Here is a 22,454-nt window from a genome sequence, read left to right on the forward strand (position 1 = left end):
GGATGACAGGCATGTGCCAGCATGCTTGGCTTCTTTGGAGTTTATTATACCATAATTCTGAATATTTTGGTGTTTGTTTTGTTTTTTTTTTTTTTTTTTTTTTTTTAAGCAGCCTTTCTCTACATAGCCCTGGTTGTCCTGGAACTCACTGTGTAGACCAGGCTGGCTGCTCAAACTCGTAGAGATCTGCCTGCCTCTACTTCCCAAGTGCTGAGATTAAAGACCTGTGCAGCTACACCCAGCTCATAATTCTGAATGTTGGGAAGGCAAATTCCACTCATTTCCTGCTTGAATGGAGACTGCTGAGATCCTAGAGAACAACAGATGAGGCAGTAGAACCCTGTTAAAACTTATCTTGGGGCTGGGGAGGTGGCTCCTGATGACAGCACTAGCTCTGCAAGCAAGAGGACCTCCATTCAAATCTGAAGAGTCCATGTGAACAGCTGGGTATGGGGTTGCACATTTGCAGCTAACCCTCGCACTATGAGGAGTGGAGGTAAGGAAACTGGGCTCTCCAGCCACCAGCTTTCTTCAAGCTCAGTCACTCTGTCTTGAGGAAATAAGGTAGAACAAAATAGGGCAGGACTCCTGACATCTATGTCTGGCCTCCATGTGTGTGCACATACCACTCATCTACCACACACACGTTTATCTTAGTGCAAATTTTAAACATACCTGAAAGTTGACAGATGCAGTGGAAAGTGTCTAAAGTCTTATTACACAGAACTCAAAACCCTCTACTATGGCCTGTTATCCCATTTACTTTCCTGTCTCCTGGTTTAATAATTTTACATTATACTACTCAGTAAAAAAATTCATTATGTATCTTTAAAAGAGCATCTTTTAAGACCAGCATAAAATACCTAAGTAATTCACATAGATATTTTAAGTTGGTTGATAGAAATAAAGCTTCTGACTATAACAATGTGATGCTTGCTGGTTTTCTGTTTTTGTCAGCTTGACACAAATTTAGACTTACATAGGAAGAGGAACCTCAATTAAGAAAATGCCTCCAGCTGGGCTCAGTGGCATACAACTGTGATCCTAACACTTGGGGAAGCAGAAGCAGGCTGCGTTCCTGGCCAGTCTGGTCTACAAAGCGAGTCCAGAACAGCCAAAGCTACACAGAGAAACCCTGTCTCAAAAAAAAAAAAAAAAAAAAAAAAAATAATGCCTCCAGAGTGGTTGTGGGGTATTTTCTTGAATAATAATTGATGTGGAAGGGTCCTAGCCCCCTGTGGGTGGTGCCACCTCTGGGCAGGGGTTGAGCAAGCCATGAGGTACAGGCCAGGAAGCATTGTTCTGCCATGGCTTCTCCTTCAGTCTTGCCTCCAGGTTCCTGCCTTGAGTTCCCTCAGTGATGGAGTGTGACCTGAGAGTTGAAAGTTAAGGTAAACCTTTTCTTTCTCAAGTTGTTTTTGGTAATATTTTTTCACCACAATAGAAACTCTAATTAAGACTGAAATTGGTACCAGGAGTAGAGTATTGCTTTGATAGACCTGGCCATATTTTCTTGAGGAGGATTGTTGGAGAAACTGTGCAGCTTTGAGCTGGAAAAGCCATTAAGAATTTAGAGTTTAATGAGCTATTATTGTGAGAACCTCAGTTATGCTGAGAACAGTATAGACAATGGAAGCCTGGCTTGTGACGTTTCAGAGGGAAGTTTGAGAATCCCTTAGAGTCCTGGTTTGGTTTTCTTTGAGACAGGGTTTCTCTGTGTAGTCCTGGCTGTTCTGGACTCCCTTTGTAGACCAGGGTGGCCTCAAACTCACAGCAATCCACCTGCCTCTGCCTCCATGAGTGCTGGGATTGTAGGTGTGTCCCTCCATGCCCCGTGAGAATCTCTTTAAAGTCTTAATTGGAACATTCAGTATTTTGAATTGGGAATCTGTGGTTCTGGTCAGCTGGGCCTGAAGAATAGACTGATTAACCAGAAACCTGAGCCACTAACATGAAGTATTTCCTCAGGGTCAACACACAAATTGTGCTCTGGAGAGGGCAAGGCAATATACCATGTACTGACAGCCGACCTTGGCAGTATGTAAGTTTACCAGGTGGTATTGTTTTGAAGGCATGAAAGGGTCATGGAGAGCAGCAGAGACTCGGCACCATGAGAGGCCATTGGTAAACGTACAGGCTCCGCTGCAGTAGAGCCCCGGAATTGAAGGGGTCACAGAAGCTGAAGCTTGGCACCATGTGATAAGGTCAGAATCCCCAAAGAGAGCCCAGAAAAGGCTGTTGGTGAAGGTGCAGCCCAGTTGCAAGAGGCTCAAGCATTTTGGAGATGCCAGTACTGTGGGCCAACTACCAAGGACAGCAGTAGCTGTGATGTGGAGCAGGCCTGAGCCCAGGAGACAAGCGGTGTATGCTGTGGATTTTCAAGCCCTTAGGAGCCTGGAGGATCAGGAGTCCCAGATATGTAACTCTGAGCTTTCAGCTGTTGGACTTTGGTTTTGTTTTTATTTGAATGTAACTGTGCTTTTGATTTTCTTTCTTGGAGTAAGGAAGTATGTAACTTATTCTTGATTTTATGGGCACTTAACGACACCAAACTTTTAAGTGTTTGAACTTTTTAAAGACTGGGATTTTTTTTAATTATGTTTTATATTGTGATACTAATGACAGCTTAGGAACAAATGAGAAAAGATGATTGATGGTGTGTTTGTGTGTCAAGTTGACACGAGGTTAATTATCCTGGCTATTTGTGTGTGTGTGTCAGTTTAACACAAACCTACACTTAAAAGAAGAACTTCAAATTTTTTTTTGAGCCTCAAATTTTGCCTTTATCAGATTGAAGGCAGGCCTGTGGGACATTTTCTTAATTAATAATTGATGTAGAAGGGCCCAGCTCACTGGGTGGGGCTGCCCCTGGGCAGGTGTCCTGGGTTATCATTGAAAGCACTCGGGGCAAGCCATGGGGTGAGAGGCAGTAAGCAACACCTCCTTTGGTTCTTGCCTTCAGGTTCCTGCCTTGAACAGGTGGAGTGTGACTGGAAAGCTGTAAATGTAAGTGAATCCTCTCCTTCCCAAGTTGCCTTTGGTAATGGTGTCTAATCAAAGCAACAGAAACCTTAACTAAGATAGATGAATATTATGAAGAGAAAGGGAAATGCTGCTATGTCTTAGCTAAAGAAGGGCTTGGTTTTTTCCCTCTACTACTCTCAGAGCAAGATAGAGGCAGCAGCTCTGCCCTCTTGGGGAAGTGATTAGAATAGAAGATTGCTTTTTATTTAATTCTCCCCTACTGTACTGTTTGGTGTAGTTCAAGCTTGAACTGCTGATTTTGCCTTCACCTCACAAGTATTAGGATCACAAGTGCTATAACGTCATTCTCACGTTTCCTTGAAAATGTGACGGGTTTAGAAAGGTTTGTTTTGTATGTGTGTGGTGTGTCCATGCAGGCAGGCACACAAGCTTGTGCCTGTGAAGGTTTGATGACAACTTTCAGAATTGGTTCTCTCTTTCCACCGTGTGGGCCCCAGGAATCAAGCTTTGTCAGGATTAGCAAGTGGTGCCTTTACCCACCACTGAGCCATCTTGTTAGACCAAGTGTGATGTTTTCTTTTCCAGCCTCACCAAAAAACAATAGGAGGAAGTCCTACAGATGAAGAGAATGCTGACATCCAAACAGGGGGGTAATTTGGAGCTAAAGGATTTAATATTAAAATAATTATCTTGCCAGGTTTGGTGATACATGTTTGCAATCATATCAACTGAGAGAAAGGAAGCTTACTGCAAGCTTACTGAAATCAGCTTCTTGTAATGAGTGAGACCTTGTCTCAAAGACAACAACAAAACAGGAAAAAAAAATGATTAACCAGCAAGTATGGATGGAAGTCAAGACACAGAGTTGGACAGTTTTTTAATACTAATACTTTTATTGCTATTGAATGTTGATTAGGAGTCCTAAGAATAATTAGCCAGCTACTTGGCTTACTAGCAGCAAGTCGTTAGAGAGATGGCTGTGGGTGAGCTTGCTTGTTTTGCAAGCGGAAAGACCTGAGTTTGAACTCCTAGCATCCACTTAAAAAGGCAAGTGTAGTCTCCACCACCCATAACCCTTGCTCTCAGAAAGTGGAGACAGGTGGATTACCGGCCAGGAGTGTAGCTGAAAAAAATACTATGAACCAGGTTCAATGAAAAAGCAGTAAGAGGAGGACATTTGATGTCCCCTGGACTTCGCACGTGGGCACACACTAGCACAGAAGTGGGAAGACTGGATAGAATACATGTTTAACATAAAGGCATGCAAATTTTAGGCCTGGCAGGTACAGCTCAGTGGTGTTGTGTTGGCTTAGCATGAAGAAGGTTCTGGAGTTGATTTCTCAGCACCAACATCCAACCCCCAAATATCAAAATACTGCCAATCACACTGTAGACCTAATTTAGCAACTGAATGCTAAATAAAGAAGTTATACACACACAACCAGGAGTTGTGTGTCAGAAATTAGGCATGGTAGCACAGGTCAATAATCCCAACATTTGAGAGATGTTGGGATAAAAGGATCTGGAGTTCAAGACAATCCTTAGTCACATAGCAAGTTTGTGGCTATCCCGGACTATGTGAAACTCTGTCTCAAAAATAAAAATGTCTGTCAGAAATCATAATTCCAGTGTTTGGACATTATTGTTTTCCTGGGCCTAAATTTTTTTGTTTATAAAATGTGGCTAGCAGAAAAAAATTGAAGATTGTTTGATGTGCCATATGTGAAAAGTATTTACAGATGGTGGAATTTTTTCCACGAAAGTCATTCTTAGACTATCCCTCTGGTTTACCTCTGGCTTACCTCTAGAGAGGCCAGAGCTCCTGGGATTTGCAAGGAACTGCTCTCAGGAGACTGCTTGATGAAGCAGTATTGCTTAATTTTTGTGACCTTTGTGTTTTAAGACAATACTAGAAAAGTGAAATTCAGGGCTGGGCATGTAGCCCAGTGGCAGAGTTTGGGTTGAACATTTGCAAAACTCTGGGTTTAATATCCAGCAGAAAAGTTAAAAAAAGAAACTAAACTTTCGATCTACTCAAAAAATTTCCCCATTCAAGTACAAAAACTGTCAACAGGAGAATGTTTTAGCCCTCCAATTCCAGAGCTTTATGCAAAAGGTAGAAACTAGAAGTGTGGTTGCTTAGCAAAACTTCACACCTGGAAGAGCTCTTTGCAGAAATAACATCTTTAAATCAGCAAATGATTAAAAGACATCATTCTTCCAAATTATCCCCAATGAATACATGAATAGGATGCAGAAGTAGCTTATGAGATGCTCAAAGCTCAGTGCATCTGTGACATGCAGAGTGTGTATGTGAGTTACATTTTTCTGGCTGCCTTAGGAAGACATCAAAAGCTTCACAGCATTGGGAGGCCATGGTATCTGGCCACAGTCAAGGGATCTGAAGTCAGATAGGATTGCTTTCAGTTGCATTTTAATTGTGTGCCTATTTCTCTGTAAATTGGCATGATGGCAACACTTCATATTTTGTGAGATGATAAATTGAATCAAACAATTTTAACAGTGCTTTGCATACAAGAACTCAGTAAATTTTGTCTGTCATTCTCACTGTATTCTATAATTTAGAACAATTCTGAAGATTGCTTCATTGGATAAACTAACATAATTTCCTATGTACGTTTAACCCAGTCAAAAAAAAAAAAAACAATCATAGTTCTACATAGTAATAGGTGATTGTTGTCATGATGGGTACATACAGTTTTACCTATTCCGGTAGTAAAAATTTTAAATTTCAAACTTAAATTTTGGAGTTTACAGCCCTGCACCGCTGAGTCCGCCAGCAATCCCAGTACTCAGGGAGGCAGAGGAAGGCAGATCTCTGTGAATTTCAAGCCAGCCTGGTCTACAAAACAAAGCCAGGACAGCCAGGGCCACACAGAGAAACCTTGTCTCAAAAAACAAAACAAGCAGAAAATGTTTGGAGCTTGCAAACATGATACTGTGATATAATGATAAAAGTGTCATAGGAACCCATATTTCAGCACTAAATATCTTAGATAGCTTGTGACCTTAGGGAAGATATTTAATTGCTTGAAACATGTTTCTCTTGGAAACATCTTGGAAAAAAAAGTAATATAGGACCCACATATTAAAGTATGTGATATTGATATGGTTTTGCTGTCTGACCCGTTTTTAGGGTGTTGAATCTCTAAAGGTTAATGTAATAGAAGGATGGTTTTAAAAGCAATGGTACCTAAGGTGATGGAGAGAAGGGTATTCAGTGAAATGAGAAAAGTCTTAACTGCTGTAGGCTCCATAAAGAGTTTAACAGGGCAGGGGAGATGCCCCATACGGTACTAGTGTGTGCTGTGTAAACATTAGGACCTGACTTCAGATCCCCAGAATTCATGTTGAAAAGATGGCTACGGTCACATGCACCCACCGTAACCCTAGCACTGTGGGAAGCAAGGACATAAGTAGCTTTAGGGACAGTAAGAGAGCCTGTCTCAAGGGAATAGTAAGGAGCAGAGCGTATTTTGCCCCTGTGGAGCCTGCACATGTGTGTGGGCATGCACATACGTGCATTACTGCCACCACCCCGTCGCCACTGCCACCACTGCACAGACACATAAAACCAGTTGGCGGACAGATTGCTTTCTAAGATGACTTAGAAAAGAACTTAGCTGGCATTTGAAGGAAGGAGTACCTCAAGACCACCTGGACTAGGCGGGTGTGGTGGCGAAACCTGTAATCCCAGCAACTCAGGAGGCAGAGGCAGGCAGATCTCTGTGAGTTCGAGGCCAGCCTGGTCTACAAAGTGAGTCCAGGACAGCCAGGGCTACACAGAGAAGCCATGTCTCGAAGAAAAAGAAAAGAAAATGACCGAGACTTAGGGGGTGTGTATGTGTTTAGTAGAAATGCAATGCCAGCTATGTAGGTAATGTTAGGTGTTCTGCTAGCCACATTAAAAACAATAAAAAGGGACCTGGGGTGTAAGTCAGTGGTAGTGTGTGCTTTGTATTACTATGTAAAAAAAAATCTTGGGGTCTATCCCAGCACCATAAATATAATAAAAACATTGGTAAAGTTAATTTTAACTCAATTTAATCCAACATAATCAAATCATATCAATAACTGATAGACAAGCTAATTGTTGTATTTCCTTTTTTCTCATCTTGAGTCATACGCGCACACACACAACATGTTATTCTTAATGTCGCGTTCTATATGAAAGGCCTTTTTGGAGAGACTGCTGACTGTCATATCACCACACATTGCTCCCCAGAGCCCAGGACCTCATGGCTCTGAATGGAACTTAAGGAATAGCTAAATATGTAAAATCAGTGACTACTGTTTGTGAACTTTGTGGCTAGACAATGTGACCTCAATGTGAAATTATGATTAAACATTCTTGGATTTTTTTGTGTTAACGTGGCCAATTAAAGACTGTGTTGCTGTAGATTAAATGACGTTTTCCTAACAAAATTAGCTGGAATGACCATAGCAAAATCCTACAGACTGGGCGGCTTTAAGAAGTTCATACTCCCCTTCTGGAGCCCTGGGAAGTTCAAAATCAAAGTTCCTTTCTGAAGTTGTTCTTGTTTTTAAACAAATTTCAGGCAGTGTGACTGCTTGTACCTCTTGTAAGGCCTCCAGGTCTGTATTTAGGACACTATCCTCACCTTATTTAACACTAATTGTCTTTGTAAACTCTAGTCTACCATGACTTGGGCATAGCTGGCAATCAAAATTTGTGGCTCAAGCATGCTGTGGTGTACATGCGGAGGCCAGAGGACAACCTTAGTGTGGATCCTCACCTTGCACCTTGTTGAAAACAAAGTGTCCAGGGTTATAGGTCCATGAGCTTCCAAGGACTCACCCATCTCTACTTCCCTTCTCACCACAGAGATGCTGGAATTATAGATGTGTTCTACCACACCCGCTTTTTAAGTGGGTTTGAGGAATTTGAACTCAGATCTTCACACTGGTGTGGAAAGCACTTTACCCACCAAGCCACCTCCTTCCCTAATATTTATTAAACAGTTTCTACATAGTAGTGATAATATAGCATGTTCCATATCAGGTAGTGTGAACTGTAAAACGATCAACGTGAAAGGTCTTATTCACCAGAAATGCCTCAACTCAAAACATGTTGTCAGAAACACAAGTTATTAAAATGTCTCAAAAGTACTCTGTCCCCAGTTTGCCAGGTATAGTTTCGAATAAACCCAGCATCACAGTGTTTTCACCAGCCTCAGTTAGCACATGAACAGAAAATTCATTCATCTCTTACCTAGACTATAACAGTAGCTTCTTTACCCTTCTTGCTTCTGCCTTTGCCTACCCCTTTATACTGTTTGTTTGTTTGTTTTTGATATAGCAACCATTGATCTGCTGAATCCTCCCAACAAGTCTTCTCAGCACAAAAATCTTTAGTGCTTCCAGTATTGGATCCTTTGCAGTAGCCTGCAAGTCCCCTCTGATTGCCATCTGTTGCTGGGACTGCTGCACTGGCCTCAGGTCTCCAGCTACTTCCTCCTACCCTCTCAATGAGGTAGGGGTAAAGATCTACAATGCTTCTGTGCATCTAAGAGTGTTTAATTATTGTTTGACCTAGTAAATAATAGCCTAGCCCCTTAACCTGAAGTATAGCCTGCATTATGGACTTGGTAGAACTTGGCTAGGGGTAGAGGTTAATTGTTAGAAGAACATGTACCCTTGCTACCATTCAGGTTAATAATTATTTTTTGTACTCTGGCCTGTGATTGCAATTAACTTGTCAAAGACATGTACGTGGGGTTTAGTAATAATTCTTTGATAATTTATATTTGTAACTTTTAAAAAGAACTCTAGTTCCTAATTTTAAACTTCCCTTTTTTTTGCTTCTGTTTATTAACCTCTTCCCTGTGCCTCAATTCTTTAGGAAATCTTTTGGCTCCTGAAAGTTTCCTTTTGTTGTGCTTCAGTGAATTTGTTCCTTATTGTAATGAAGCCAAACATGTGGTCAGGTTTGTTTTCAGTTTCCCAGGCACAGCTGAGGCCTCATCTTCTAAAGGCAAAACCAGACCATGCTTTGTATTCCTTTCTGCAGTATCTGCTTCTTCAAAATAGGGCAGGAACAGGATTTTCTTCTTACTTCAATTTCTCTAGAGGTACTTATGTCCAAAAGTAGACAAAGCATGGTTAAAATTAGCACTAATATTGGCATAATTTCAACTACTTTTTTTTAAACCAATAGGCTAAAGTATGATGTCAGACAAACATTTCCTGCAAGTTTCCCAAAGACAAGAAAAAGAATGTTTGAGATGTTAGGAAAAAATAAAACACTAAGGAATTTGTTTATGTTGTTGAAATCATCCCAGCAGTCAGAAAGCTGAGGTCAGGAGTTCCTGCCAGTTCAAAGCCAGCCCTAATGAACAAAAAGAAAAGAAAAAGGGGAGGGGAAAATAAAAAAGGTGGGGAGCGAAGTGGATCGTAGGGGATTTATTTATATTAAGAATAAAGGGAAGTTGACCAGAAAATGAGGAAGTTCATTAACATTCACTGTCTGGAGTAGAAGTTGGAGAGATTTCCTAGATATTTCATCTTTATCCTTCTTAATAAAAGATTGGATATTAAAGGAGAACTAAAATTGTATTTTTAAATTTCCATTATTTTATTCACTACACTCAATCTATGCCTCATGCTATAAAATATAGTAAATACACGGGGTTTACCATAAATCCTGTGTATAAGAAGATAAGGAAAATGATCCCAGTCTAAAGATGTGTTCAGTACATCAGGTGAGACAACGCTCTAACCTGCTCTAATCTGATTGAGACTTTCAGGATACAAGCAGAAAGCCTCCCCTTTTCTACACTAGTCCTTTTTCAAATTTAAGCTCCCTTAGTAATTAAAATTTTCACTCTAGGCATATAATTTTAGTCCTTATTTAAAACCTCAAATTTAGTTCAAAAACTTACTATAATCTGGCCAGATTAGATCTTTGTTCCATATTTTTTCAAATGCTACATTAAAACCATTTATAAAACAAAGCACCTGTAACCAAAATACCCCACAAGCAACTGTAATAAATGGAGTCAAAATGCATAAGAATAACCCATTCTTGTCTCTGGAGATGGCTCAGCAGGTAAAACTGCTTGCTGCATAAGGCTGATGACCTGAGTTTGATACTCAGCTCCCACATCAAGGCAGGAGATAACCGACTCCACAAAGTTGTCTTCTGACCTCCACGGTGAAATGCCACATGCTCCCCCCATCATGAACACAACACACACACATGCACACTAAAATTTAAAACTAAGAGGGGCTGTATCTGTACCTGTACCTGTAGATAAGGCACTTGTCACCACACCTGATGAATGAAATGGCCTGAGTTCAGGTCCTGGAACCCACCTTGTGGAAAGAGAACTGACATGCACAAGTTATCTTCTGTCTTCCAAAGGCACGCTGTACCATGTACTTGCCTATACGTGTGAGCCCAGGAATAAAATAAATAAATGTGATTTTACATAAAAAGTAGACACAGAGGAAGACATCTGATACCAACCTCTAGCCTCCTCATATAGTGATACATATCAATAATGTACACAGAATGATACACCCTTTGCATTTTCCCTGTCTTACAACATGCTTTTCAGAACATACGTATTTGCAGTAAGAGAGGGCCAGAGTCTGATTTAGTGTTCTACCACATTCGTGCTGAATGGAGACAAATGTCTCAACAGCTCTGAAAAAAATGGAGAAGTGGCAACAATGTGGTCTGAAACAATATGAACAGTTTTACATATTTGAGAAAGACTTACCTTAGGCATACAAAATGTGTCTGCAGATCCACTTTATCTCTCACTGTGGTTGTATAGTGGAGACCAACACCCTTGGCTGTGGTCTGATGGTCTCTTTATATAGCCATGTGTAAGCCTTTAAAAGATGTTCAGGTGGGTAAGGTCCTTCACCACTAATTCTGAAGAGGAAAAGAACAAAATTCCAACAGATATATGTGTACTCAGAATTAAACGTATAGCCTTGGAAAGCCTCAGGGTAGAACCATGCCCTTGATTTTTTAATGAGTCATCTAAGTCCATTTTCCAGGCAGCTAGCTAGGTTTGTCTAATGAATCATTATTGTCCCGGAACTAGAGAGGATGAAAGCAAGAATAGCCAGCTCAATTTTAAAGTGTTTGGTAAATCCAGGAACTTCGATGGAAAAACCTTGCAGGAATTATGGTGTGTGAGAAACATGAAATGACACTTCATCATTTGCCACCTCTATTTTTGTCCACCTGATAGGATAGTTGTCCACATTTAAGCATCAACTTATAAATCCCTAATTTAGTCTAAAATCATAACCACACAAAAAATGTCAAAAAATAATCTAGAGGGAAATATGCTCACTTGTGACTTACATTCCAGAAAATAAAGACTACAATGTCAACGCCTTTTGAAACACTTTACACTTCCTTTCAAAGAACAGTAATCACCGATCTAGAAAGTGAAAGGTGGCTGAGGTAGAAGGACCATAGGGTGCATAGTGATTCCAGGTTCACAGTGAGTGCCAAGCTAGTCTGGGCTACAATGTGAGATCCTGTCTCAAAACACCCCCCCCCCCCCCGCATCCAAACGACAAAAACCGTGTGCTGATTCTCATTATTTAGCCTTTATGAGCATACATTAATAATGCAGGATTTTATATTTACTTTTATAGAGTGTATTACGGTCACATTTACATACCTAGTACTCTGTCGTGTCCTCTGCCCACTGCCACCAATCCCTTTTCCAAGGAGCTTTCCATTCTGCTTACATGTGCATATGCCTATGTATGACATCTAATGGGTCTCATTAGGGTTGTTTACAGGTATGTGGGTGAAGGTTTGCTTTCAAATGCCCCACCCCACCCCTCCCCCGCATCAACCACTGTGTATAAATTCTCAGGGAAGGGCAGGACCCCAGGGGCTCCTTCTCATTCCCTGACAGGGTGCTGAGGGCCTCAGTCTTGTTCAAGTAATCACACCAAGTGTGAGTTGAAGAGGGCAACAACAATGTCATGCTGGAAGTCAAGGTTTCCCACCGCTTCCCTCTGCTTCCTCTGGAGGAAGCTTTAATCCACCCTTTCTTCTAGAATGTTCACTGGGACTTGGAAGCCGAGTGATACACGTTTCAATCTATGGCTACGCATTCAATAGTCATTTATTCCCAGTTCTTTGATCAGTTACAAGTTTCTGCAGTCACCATGGAACTGACCATTGCAAAAAGAAAAAAAAAAAGCTGCTTTATTCAAAGCTGACAGTAGTACTAGTCTGTGGGCATACATACTTATTTTAGAAGGCAATTTAACCAGAATATCCTGTCCATTTACCCACACAGCTGCAATCCAAAATAGTTTTTCACTAGAGCCTCCGATCTTGATAACCATGGGCCTTTGACCTGTTAAACCTTATCAAAGGTGGATTTCCTCCTGTGAGGGATTCCCGCAAATCGGATCAAAGTGGTTGGCTTCCCCCTTTAGTATTTGCTACTATTACAATGTAGTAATTAAAATTATTAATGCACTAATTTCCAATTTAAAATTTGATTTTGTAGTACTTTAATTAAGCGATTTAGGTTAATCTTTAAAACAAATGGACATGTATCCCATTCTGTTTAATTGGCCAGGCAGGTATTGCCTGAGCCCTTGGACTATCGTGGTGTAAAACTGCACAGGCTGTAGTAGCCACATACATAATCTCTGTTCCGAGGGGACAGTAATTTCAGTAGTGGTGTTCTGAAGAAAAGTATACAGGCCAACGACTTAGAATAAAATAACCACGCTGATTTAATATTTAGAGTGGTCAAAGGCTTAAGCTAAGACCCGAATGAACCTGATTGACATGGCAATAGTTAAAACACGCGAACGGTGTTCGGGTTTCTTCCTTTCTGAGACCAGGCCGTTTCAAAATCGCCCCATCTTCGAGTACCCACAGTGTCACGATCTCTCATTTTACACACGCCTCTAATTTTGTTATACCACAGCGGAGAAGCGGAGGTTGGGGGGAGGGGGGGATCGGCGAGGCGGCCGCAGTACTGGTAGGCGCGGCGCCGAGGGTTCAGAAGGCACGGGGGCAGAAACTTAAACCCACACTTCTCCTCCGCTCCCCTCGCCGCGGGGTCCGGCAGCTCGGCGGAAGACTGTTTCTCCCTCAAACAGCGGGACGCGGACCTCCAATCACGGGCAGGAGAGGGCACGGCGGCGGCCGCCCGCGGCACCCCGACCCAGCGGCCGCATTCCGTCACTTCCGCCGACGCGCCGCGACTTCCGGGTCGCCGAGGCCGCGGGCCGCGGCGCACACAGCCGTGTTCGCTGGGGCCCAGTCTATGGAGTCAGTTGGCGCGGCCGGAGGCTCGGAGGCAGGAGGCGGTGTCCCAGTGGGGGCCTGGGCCCCGCTAGGATGTTTCCGGGCTTGGCCGCCGCCGTCGCGGCGCACAGGTGCAGCCGGGCGGCGCTGTGCAGGCTCGGTGGCGGCCGGGCGGCGGCCCGTGGCCGCAGCCAGGGTGAGTGACCGAGCGGCGGAGGCCGCGCCTGGCCTCGGCAGTTGGCCAGCTTGCCCTTCCCCAGCCCCGAGCCTGCCGGTCTCGCAGGGTCCCCATACGGCGTCCCCGCCAGCGGCGGCTGCCGCAGAGTCCCCTCGGGGGCCAGCAGGCGTGGGGACACCCTGAGGCGGACCACCAGACCCGGAGGTCTCAGCGCGCATCGCGGTGACCCAAACAGGCTGTGGGAAATGGCAGAGTCCACCAGTTTCGAGACTCGCTTGAGCTCCCTTTCGCAGTTCTACCTGCTGCTTAGGTTGAGGGCTTTTCACAGTTACCAGAGGAGCCTAGTGTGGGGACTGGAATCCCCAAGAACTTTGCAGTTTCATTGAATTCTCTAGATGTGGGGGGGGGGGGGGGAAGGGTTTCCTGAAACTGGGCGGAACGATAATTGACAGTTTTCTTCACCTTCAGCATTCCTTAGTCAAAGTGGTTGGAGAATTTCTGAAATAGCACGAAACCTGTAGGCTGTATTCCTGTTTACCTACCTCCCTTGTTGCCATAGCTTGGCATGTCATAGCAGAGCCCAGGAGAGAACAGGACCAAATCCACTAATAACTAAATCCCCCCAGATTCTTGGGAGTTGCAAGGAGTGTTCACGGAAACGTTTCTCAAACATTCAGGCTTCAGAAACTTTTGAGTGGAAATCGAAAGCTGCAGCCATTCAGGCTTTTGAGTGGTAAAAGCTGTAACAGACTGCTGTGCTGTACAGATAAAAGTAGAATATATTCATATCTTGTAATAAATATAAAAGCTGGCTCTTAAGATAGCAAATGAATTTATTGCAATAACACTTGTTACAGGTTTTTTTTTTCTTTCTCTCTCTCTCTTTTTTTTTTCATTAGTGACAGAAAACTAGCTATGGAGTTTTCCCATATTGGCAATATGCCTGATTATCTTATGAACAGAATGAATCGCCTGTTTATATACTCTATTCTAAAACCCCCAAGTAAACTTTGGCATATTACACTGAAGTTCATAGGGTCGTTGTTGAAGGTTGTCCAAACTGCACTTTCAGTGTTGGTAAAATGAGTTGAAGTAGTGTAATTTGTAATTCTTATTCTGTGTTCCTGTCACCGTGCCAAATATGATATGTTTTTTGTCTCATCTGTGCAACACAGATAATAATTACCTATCTCTCCATTTAGGATGACTTTGCAGAGTTCTTTAGGATGTTTATTACTACAAAAAAATTGAATGTTTTTACCCTTAAAACCCTTCTAGATTTCAAAAGTCACCTTCTTTGTGGAAGTTTTGTTGCAGTATTTGAAAGAGCAATCAAAACTATGGTTAAATTTAGAACTCTTTTGGAGGAAGTGTGCTATTTAAGTTGCATGCTACAAGAAAAACTATTTGAAGCTCGTTTTTTGTTGTTTTTGTTTTGTTTTGCTTTGTTCTTTTGTTTTGTTTTTGTTTTGTTTTGTTTTTGTTTGTTTTGTTTTGTTTTTTGGAGGAGGGGGGAGCAAGGATCCAAGACCAGATGATTTTCTTTGAGAAGAAATAAAGTTTAGTTTCTGCTTCTAGAGTGCTTACCTGTCTAGTTAAGGCTTCTAAAGGGTAAACAGGAAGCCAGGCATGGTGGTCCCAGCAGAGGCAGGAGGATCTCTGAGTTTGAGACCAGTCTGCTCTCTACAGAGTGAGTTCCAGGACAGCCAGGGCTCCACAGAAAAACCCTGTCTTGAAAAACAAAACAACAAAAGAGACTAAACAGAAGAGGAAAACATTGACTGTTATAAATACTTAAAAATTAGAAATCTCTGAAGCAAAGAAAAAAAAAGTGTTCAAGAGTCAAAATACATAGTGTAGTTTTGCATTATGTGGTAGCCATGTTTTAAAAAGTAACAATAGATTAATATTATTAACCTACAATATTAAAATATTCTGACATACAATTTTTGTAATATTAAGCTTTTTCCCATTCTGTGTTGTCTGCAGAATCCAGTGTGTAGTTACACAGCCCATCAATATGACTGTTGGATAGCATACATAGCAATACAATAATGGGCCAAGAAAATGATTGAGGGTTGAATAGCATACAGAGGTGCAGAAATGTTGTACAAACATGAAAAAGTACAGTTATGTATGTTTAAAGGACTTCACTGCTCACTGCCTATCTTGCATTGGCTAAGTTTTCTCATTTTTTGTTTAATGATTTTGTTTGTTTATGTGTGTGTTCATAAGTATATGCCCATGTATTTGCTGGTATTTGTGCACATGGAAGCCGACAGAGGGCATTGAATCACATAGAGCTGGGATTATTGGCATATGCAGTACTAAGCTGCTGAGCCCTATTTTCAGCCTCTTAAGATTTTCGTACTGATTGGTAGCAGAATTGTGTGTATCTCAGTTTGTTACTATACTAATCAATTACAAACTTATTTGTAGTTATAGTATTTGTATTATGCTAGATTCTTTTATTGATTTTACACCCTCCCCTACCCCCCTAGGTTGAGATCGGTTCTCAACCTAGGCTGACCTCCAACTTGTGATCCTTCTGTCTCTATCCCCAAGTATTGGGGTTGCAGGCTGTTTTTACTTTTTCTTAACAAATGTTGAAGTAATTAAGTATGATAGTAGAGATATAATCTAAGATGTAATGCAGGGAGTTGTCTGTGCTTTTGTTGCTTTACAAAAAAAAAAAGTGAGGGGTGGCCTTTTTTGTACTGTGTACTAAAACCGAATCAGTCACATCCTCCTGGGCTGGGCTACTCTGCCTTACTCATACCTTTGCTTGCTAGATGAGTAGGCAGAATTTTCCTACAGTGTTGCCTAGCAAGAAGGATACAAGTAAACTAGGATTAATGAGTGTAATATTACACCAACTGTCACAAATTAACAGTGCTGTTAATAAGATCTTTTCTAAAATAAATCCATTATTTTTTGATAATTTAATTTCATTTTGTATGAATTGATGTGAGGTTGTCAGATCCCCTAGCACTCGAGTTATAGACAGTTACAAGCTGCCATGTGGGTGCTGGGAATTGAACTCAGGTCCTTTGGAAGAGCAGGCAGTGCTCTTAATCACTGAACCATTTCTCCAGCCCCATAAATCATTATTTTTAAAGTTTCATGTGTATGAATGTTTTGCCTGCCTGTATGTCTGTGCATCACGTGTGCAGTGCTCATGGAAGCTGGAAGAGGATATGAGATGCTCTGGAATTGGAGTTGCAGAGATTATTAGCTGCCATGTGGATACTGAGAATTAACCCCAGTCCTCTGGAAGTGCTCTTAACCACTGACCCACTGTTCAATCCCCTTTAAGACCCTCCCCCCTCCCCCAGTGGGACCAGGAGGAGAGGAAGATGGGGGCTATGATTAGGATATAAAGAGAACAACTAAATAAATAAAGCTAAAAGTTAAAAAAAAAAAGATTTTTCAAGGCAGGGACTCTCTACATAGCCTTGGCTGTCCTGGAAGTCATTTTGTAGACCAGACTGGCCTTGAACTCATAGAGATCTGCCTGCTTCTGCCTCCCCAAGTGTTGGGATAACAGACATGCACCACCACACCTAGCCTATTGTGCAAATTTTTAAAATACAGAAAGTAGAAAGTAGTATAAAAATTAAATATAATTCCTGTAGTTTACCAAGTACATTTTTAGTGATTGAAACCATTATTGAGTTAGTCTTATTCATGTAACATTGTAAGGTAGAAAATTTTCCTCATCTGACAAGCAAAAGTGTTGGGTTTTTTGTTTTTTGTTTTTTTTATTCTCTCAGATTACATCCTTCCCTTTCCTCCCCCTAGTCTTCCCCACCACCTCAACTTCCTTTCTCCCCAGATCCACCCACCTCCATATCCCCTCAGAAAAGAGCAGGCCTCCCATGGACATCAACCGAACAGGACACAACAAGCTTCAATAAGACCAGTCACATACCATCACATCAAGGCTGGATGAGGCAAACCAATAGGAGGAAAAGGGTTCCACAAGCAGGAGAGTCAGGGACAGCCCCAGCTCCTATGTTAGGAGTCCCACACTGAACACCAAGCTACTCAGCCATATTATATATGTAGAGGACCTAGGTCAGACTGCTACAGGCTCCCTGATCTCTGTAAATCCCTTGAGTCAGTTGATTCTGTGGAGCAGTTCGTATTCGTAATCATGGAGCTAGCTATCCCTCCAGCCATGCAATTAGATATGTCAGTGCTTTAGAATTTGGAGGGAAGAAAGTACTGAAATAGTCTCTTAGGTAAGGAGACTGACCTATAATCAATGGGCTGCAACCTTGACTCAAGCCCTAAGATGAGCTAGAGATGAACCTAAACCACAAGATGTCCTTTTAGTGCAGATGAAACATACATCAGAGAGACCGCATTATAAGTTTCCAGGGAAGGGAATGGTTGCTTTTTGTTGCTCTTAGTCTCAAATGGAAGTCATGTTCTCTCTGAAAGCCAAAGTAAATAAGTAGATGAGAAACTAGATTGAGAGAGAGCAAACAGTGACAGCAAAGTGAAGACACACTTGTGACCAGGCTCCTGACCATTGTGACTAAACTGGGAAGATACCAGTAGCTACAACCTAGATGAAAACAACTCTTAGGTGTGTAGCGATGAGGAAACTCTATTCAGGCTGGTAGAGCAGTCAGTGCCAAATAAAAAACTAACATTCCATTTGTAGCTAATTTTAGATGTCACCTTGAAGAAAGGGTGTTAAGATTAGGAATATGTTTTACTCTATTTTTGCCTGCTAGAGATGATTGATTATATTTTTGTTGTTGCTGTGTTAGGTATTATATTGGTTTTCTTGAGTGAGATGTGGATCTGTAAGCGGTTTTCAGTTGTGTATTAATGCTGAAGGTGTACTGAAAGCTGTTAGTACCTGACATGTTAATGTTTTCAGACAGCTAGCAAGGGAGCTATCTAAGATAACTGTATAATGTTAGAAGGGTTTGAGGAGACCTCTGCTGGCCAGAAATAAGGCCATTTAAGTATTACTCAAGCCAGTGACTGAAATCTCACTGAAATCTGGAATTGTAATGGTACATGCAAGCTGAAACTGTGCCACCACTGCAGCATACCAGGCAATACACTCACTGTTTTGAGAGTTGCTGCATAAAAGGGGAGAATGAAGCTCCAAGGCTGACTTCACCTGTACTGCTAGTGACCACAGAGTGGGAATCATCTCTGTGTGAAGGTATTTTGACTGCGAGAAGAGGTGATAAAAATCAGAATGCTCCAGTTTTAAAACTACCTAATGAATAATCTCTCTAGCATTGAGCAACAGTAAACATTGTCATAAATACAGAAAAAAAATAGATAATTCGAGTTTAAACTCTGCTAGTGACCAAACCCAGGGCCCAGAGCTCTGCTACTGAGATACAATCCCAGTCCAGAATAAGCGAACACTCCAAGGTGTTCTCATCAGCTGAGTTCAGAAAAAGCCTTTACACACACCCACTTGCGGGACGCATAGGATAAGTTAAACACTACTATGGGAATTCAGTTAATAAAGTCAAGATAGGAAGACTACTAGGGCAGAAATAAAGACGAACAGCTTAGTTTATTCAATATTTAAAGAATTTAAATTAAAAAAATAGTTTTAAAAATGATCAAGAGAGGTCTCAGGCACAGTATATGGACCTTGTTTGGGTCTATGCACATATAAAAAAATTATGTTTGTGACAACTGGTTAAAGAATTCTTCTCTTTTAGAAAGTTATGTGTTGTTACTGTTCCCATGCGGCTGTGTCTGACATTTGTAAGTATCAGAGCATGCATGGCACACTCACGGAGGTTAGGGGACAGCACTCTGCAGATGCTTCTTAGTGCTCTTCTCTGTTGAGCCATCTTGTCCTCTCGGGTCAGCCTCCCTTCCTCAGTGGTGCTGAGGTTTACTGTTCAGATTTAGGGATGACAGGAGTGCTAAAACTTGAGGTTACAAACATTTGGTCCGAAATGTGTTTAGGCACTTTGTTGTTTTAGTATTTTGAGATGTTTTTAGGTAAACACAAATTATAGGCAATTTTGACATCAGTGCTGAAAATTTTCTTATGATTCTCAGTCAGCAGTAGATCTCAGGGTACAGGGCTTTAGTCCCTTATGAGTCCTTAATTTTATTATTGTCATTATGACCACTACTATTATTTTTAGGACAGGGTTTCAGTATGCAGCTTTGGCTGGCCTGGAATTTGGTATTTAGACCAGGCTGTCCTCAACCTTACAGGGATCCACCTGCCTCTGCCTCCCCAAGTACTGGAATCAGTGGTGTGATCTCCTGTACCCTTAATTTCCCTTCGTATTTCCTTAGTCTTCCTATTCTGCCTCAGGAACACCAGTGGCCACAGTGAAGAAGACAGGTTGGTCCATTACATGTTTCAATGTGCAGGAATCCTCTTCTGTTATTTTCCTCACTTAGCTTTTAGAAATAGATACTCATAAGCAAAATCGCATTGGATCCTCAGCAATTTGCCAAATAAACTAAGAATAAATGGACATCAGGAAGTTTCCCTCCAAAATAAATGAGCAGCCTATAGCTTGGCTGAGAGCTTATGTTGTGTTATACCCCTCTGTGTTCAAGGTACCTACACTGCTGACAGTGACTTATTCTTGCCAGAATCTCTGAACCGTAAGAAGAGACTTTATTTTACAAGCCCTTTTCATGCATATGGCATAAATCAGTTTGTGTTTGGGAAATTCAGTTGTCAGCAGGTAGACACTGGCCCCCTCCACACCCCATAGGGCTGAGCTGTGTCTCCTGACCAAGTGTCGGCTCTTCAGTGCCCACTCACTCACTCTTGGAAAAACTGGATTATCTCTAATGACATAGTTGGTTTCATATAAAACCTTAGAAAGTGTAAATTTTATCTAAATAGTTCTTGAGTTCTTTGAAAGACTGGAATTTTAAGAATACACAGTAATACATGAAAGATTAGGAGAGTAGACAGTACTTTTTCTGTCATTTCAGTTTAATTGTGGAGTCTCTCTTCCTTCTGTGTCAGTCTAAAGTCACTGTCAACCAAGATGCAATATTTAAAGTGCTTTGTGTCTTTTATTCTCTCAATTAAAAATTCCATATACCGGGGCATTCACCAAATTGTGATCTAATTATCTGATTAAAAATCAGAGACAAAGGGGTTGGAGAGATGGCTCAGAGGTTAAGAACACTGGCTGTTCTTCCAGAGGTCCTGAGTTCAATTCCCAGCAACCACATGGTGGCTCACAACCATCTATATTGAGATCTGGTGCCCTCTTCTGGTGTACAGACGTACATGCAGGCAGAATGCTGTATAAATAATCTTTAAAAAAAAAAATCAGAGACAACAGGATTGACTGCTAATAGGAATCATTTATTGATTGTAATATGAAAGGACTAAATCTCCAGGTCATGGGATAATTTCGAGTATCCCTTCTGACCAAAGTTGACTCAGAGTCTACTATTCTAAAAATGTATTATACCAGCCTTTTTTTCTCTCTCTTTTTTTCCTAAATGCAACAAGCATACAAAATAAGAATATCTCTTATATACTGTGAAATGCCTTTTGGAATAATTGGATATCAAGGGTTTTGCTTGGTCTCATATATATTTTTCCATATCAATATAAATTAGGGAAAAGTTTCCATATCAATATAAATTAGGAGATTTAAGCATGTGATTTGTTAAATGTTTGAAATTAAAGTGACTTTTTTTTCTTTTAGGATGGAAGAATTTAATGACATTTGGGAGCATTACATACATGGTTCCCAACAGTCACCCACATGTTTCTATCTCAAAGCGAGTCAAGTTGTACTCTACGGATGTCCAGAAAGGAGGGCAGGGCTCTCAGACTCCAAGAGCAGAAAAAGTCCTACCACTTAAAGAAATAGGTATGTGCAAACTTGCTGAAAGCTTTTAAAATTTCCTATACACTGACATAGTGTAAAATTATTTGCTCTTTAATAATAGAACTTGCCTGTAAATAATAGAACTTAATAATAGAACTTTAATAATAGAACTTACCTTGACTGGTGTGTATTTCTGGAGGTATATAGCAAATGAGAATGTCTCAAACAGGTTAAAGGTGAGGACCAATCTCTGAGATTCTCCCAACCTACACACACACTTGAGCACACATACATCTGCACTCACAGATACAAACAAGCATGTACATGTCCACACATATAGCCTTCAGTTTGTTTGCATAAAGCTTGTAAGCTGTCACAAAATTTGGTCTCTGATTTCTCTGATTATGGCATGAAGCTTGTTGCCTAAGTTTTGGTTTTACCATTTGAATAGTTTTTCTAAGTGGCCCCCCTGTCTTTGAAAATATGTGTAGCCTTGATTTCTTGGGACAAGTTTTTTATCTGTATATATCTATATTCTAAGTGGAAAATCTTTTTAAAGCTGTTCATGGTAGTTTACGCCTTTAATCTCAGCACTCAGGAGGCAGAGGCAGGCAGATCTCTGTGAGTTCTAGGCTAGCCTGTCTACAGAGTGAGTGAAGACAGCCAGGGCTACACAGAAACCCTGTTTTGTTTCCAAAAACAAACAAACAAAAAATTTTGAAAAAAGTATAACTTCCATGTTTATATTCCATGTTTATATGGAAGTTATATAATCTATTATTACTTCAAAGGCTAAAGATAATTAATGTTTAGGTTCCTTTGGGAACTGCAAAGACTGTGAATGCCTTACTCTGACAACTTGTTCTCAGCTGATGTGCTGTTTATTGGCTAATGTTTTATATCCATTCAACTCTTTCAATTCTGTAAACATAAATTGGTGTTCTGTTGCTTTTTGTTGTGATTTGCTTATTCCTTTCTTTTAGCTGTTCTGGTAATTGAACCTAGGACCTCACACATATGATGCAAGTACTCTACACCTAGCCTCTTAAAAATTGTATTATTATTATTATTATTATTGTGTATGTACATACACGTATGAACATGTGTGCATATATGGCGCTCAGAGTACAGCTTTATAGAACTGTTGCTCCTTCCACCTTTGTGTGGGTTTGGAGGATCAAATCTG

General features: G+C 41.1%; 1 protein-coding gene and 1 long non-coding RNA gene across 3 annotated transcripts in view; one reads left to right on the plus strand and one right to left on the minus strand.

The window, feature by feature from the left end:
• Nucleotides 1-7,033: 7,033 nt before the first annotated feature.
• Nucleotides 7,034-13,169, minus strand: LOC132653162 (uncharacterized). Its single transcript, XR_009590898.1, has 2 exons — nt 13,061-13,169; nt 7,034-10,909 (listed from the first exon to the last, which is right to left on the minus strand). It is a non-coding gene; the product is annotated as an uncharacterized LOC132653162 (long non-coding RNA).
• Nucleotides 13,170-13,223: 54 nt separating this feature from the next.
• Slc30a9 (solute carrier family 30 member 9) overlaps nt 13,224-22,454 on the plus strand; it is a 51,074-nt gene continuing 41,843 nt past the window's right edge. The window contains exons 1-2 of one of the 2 annotated variants that reach the window (XM_060380708.1): nt 13,224-13,472; nt 21,143-21,310. In XM_060380708.1, coding sequence (XP_060236691.1) covers nt 13,370-13,472; nt 21,143-21,310 — 271 coding nt within the window. In that variant the 5' untranslated portion in view covers nt 13,224-13,369. The remainder of the gene's footprint in view (nt 13,473-21,142; nt 21,311-22,454) is intronic. The other variant, XM_021635499.2, reaches the window with a different exon arrangement.

The sequence above is a fragment of the Meriones unguiculatus genome, chromosome 3 (genome assembly GCF_030254825.1).
Source record: "Meriones unguiculatus strain TT.TT164.6M chromosome 3, Bangor_MerUng_6.1, whole genome shotgun sequence".
NCBI lineage: Eukaryota > Metazoa > Chordata > Mammalia > Rodentia > Muridae > Meriones > Meriones unguiculatus.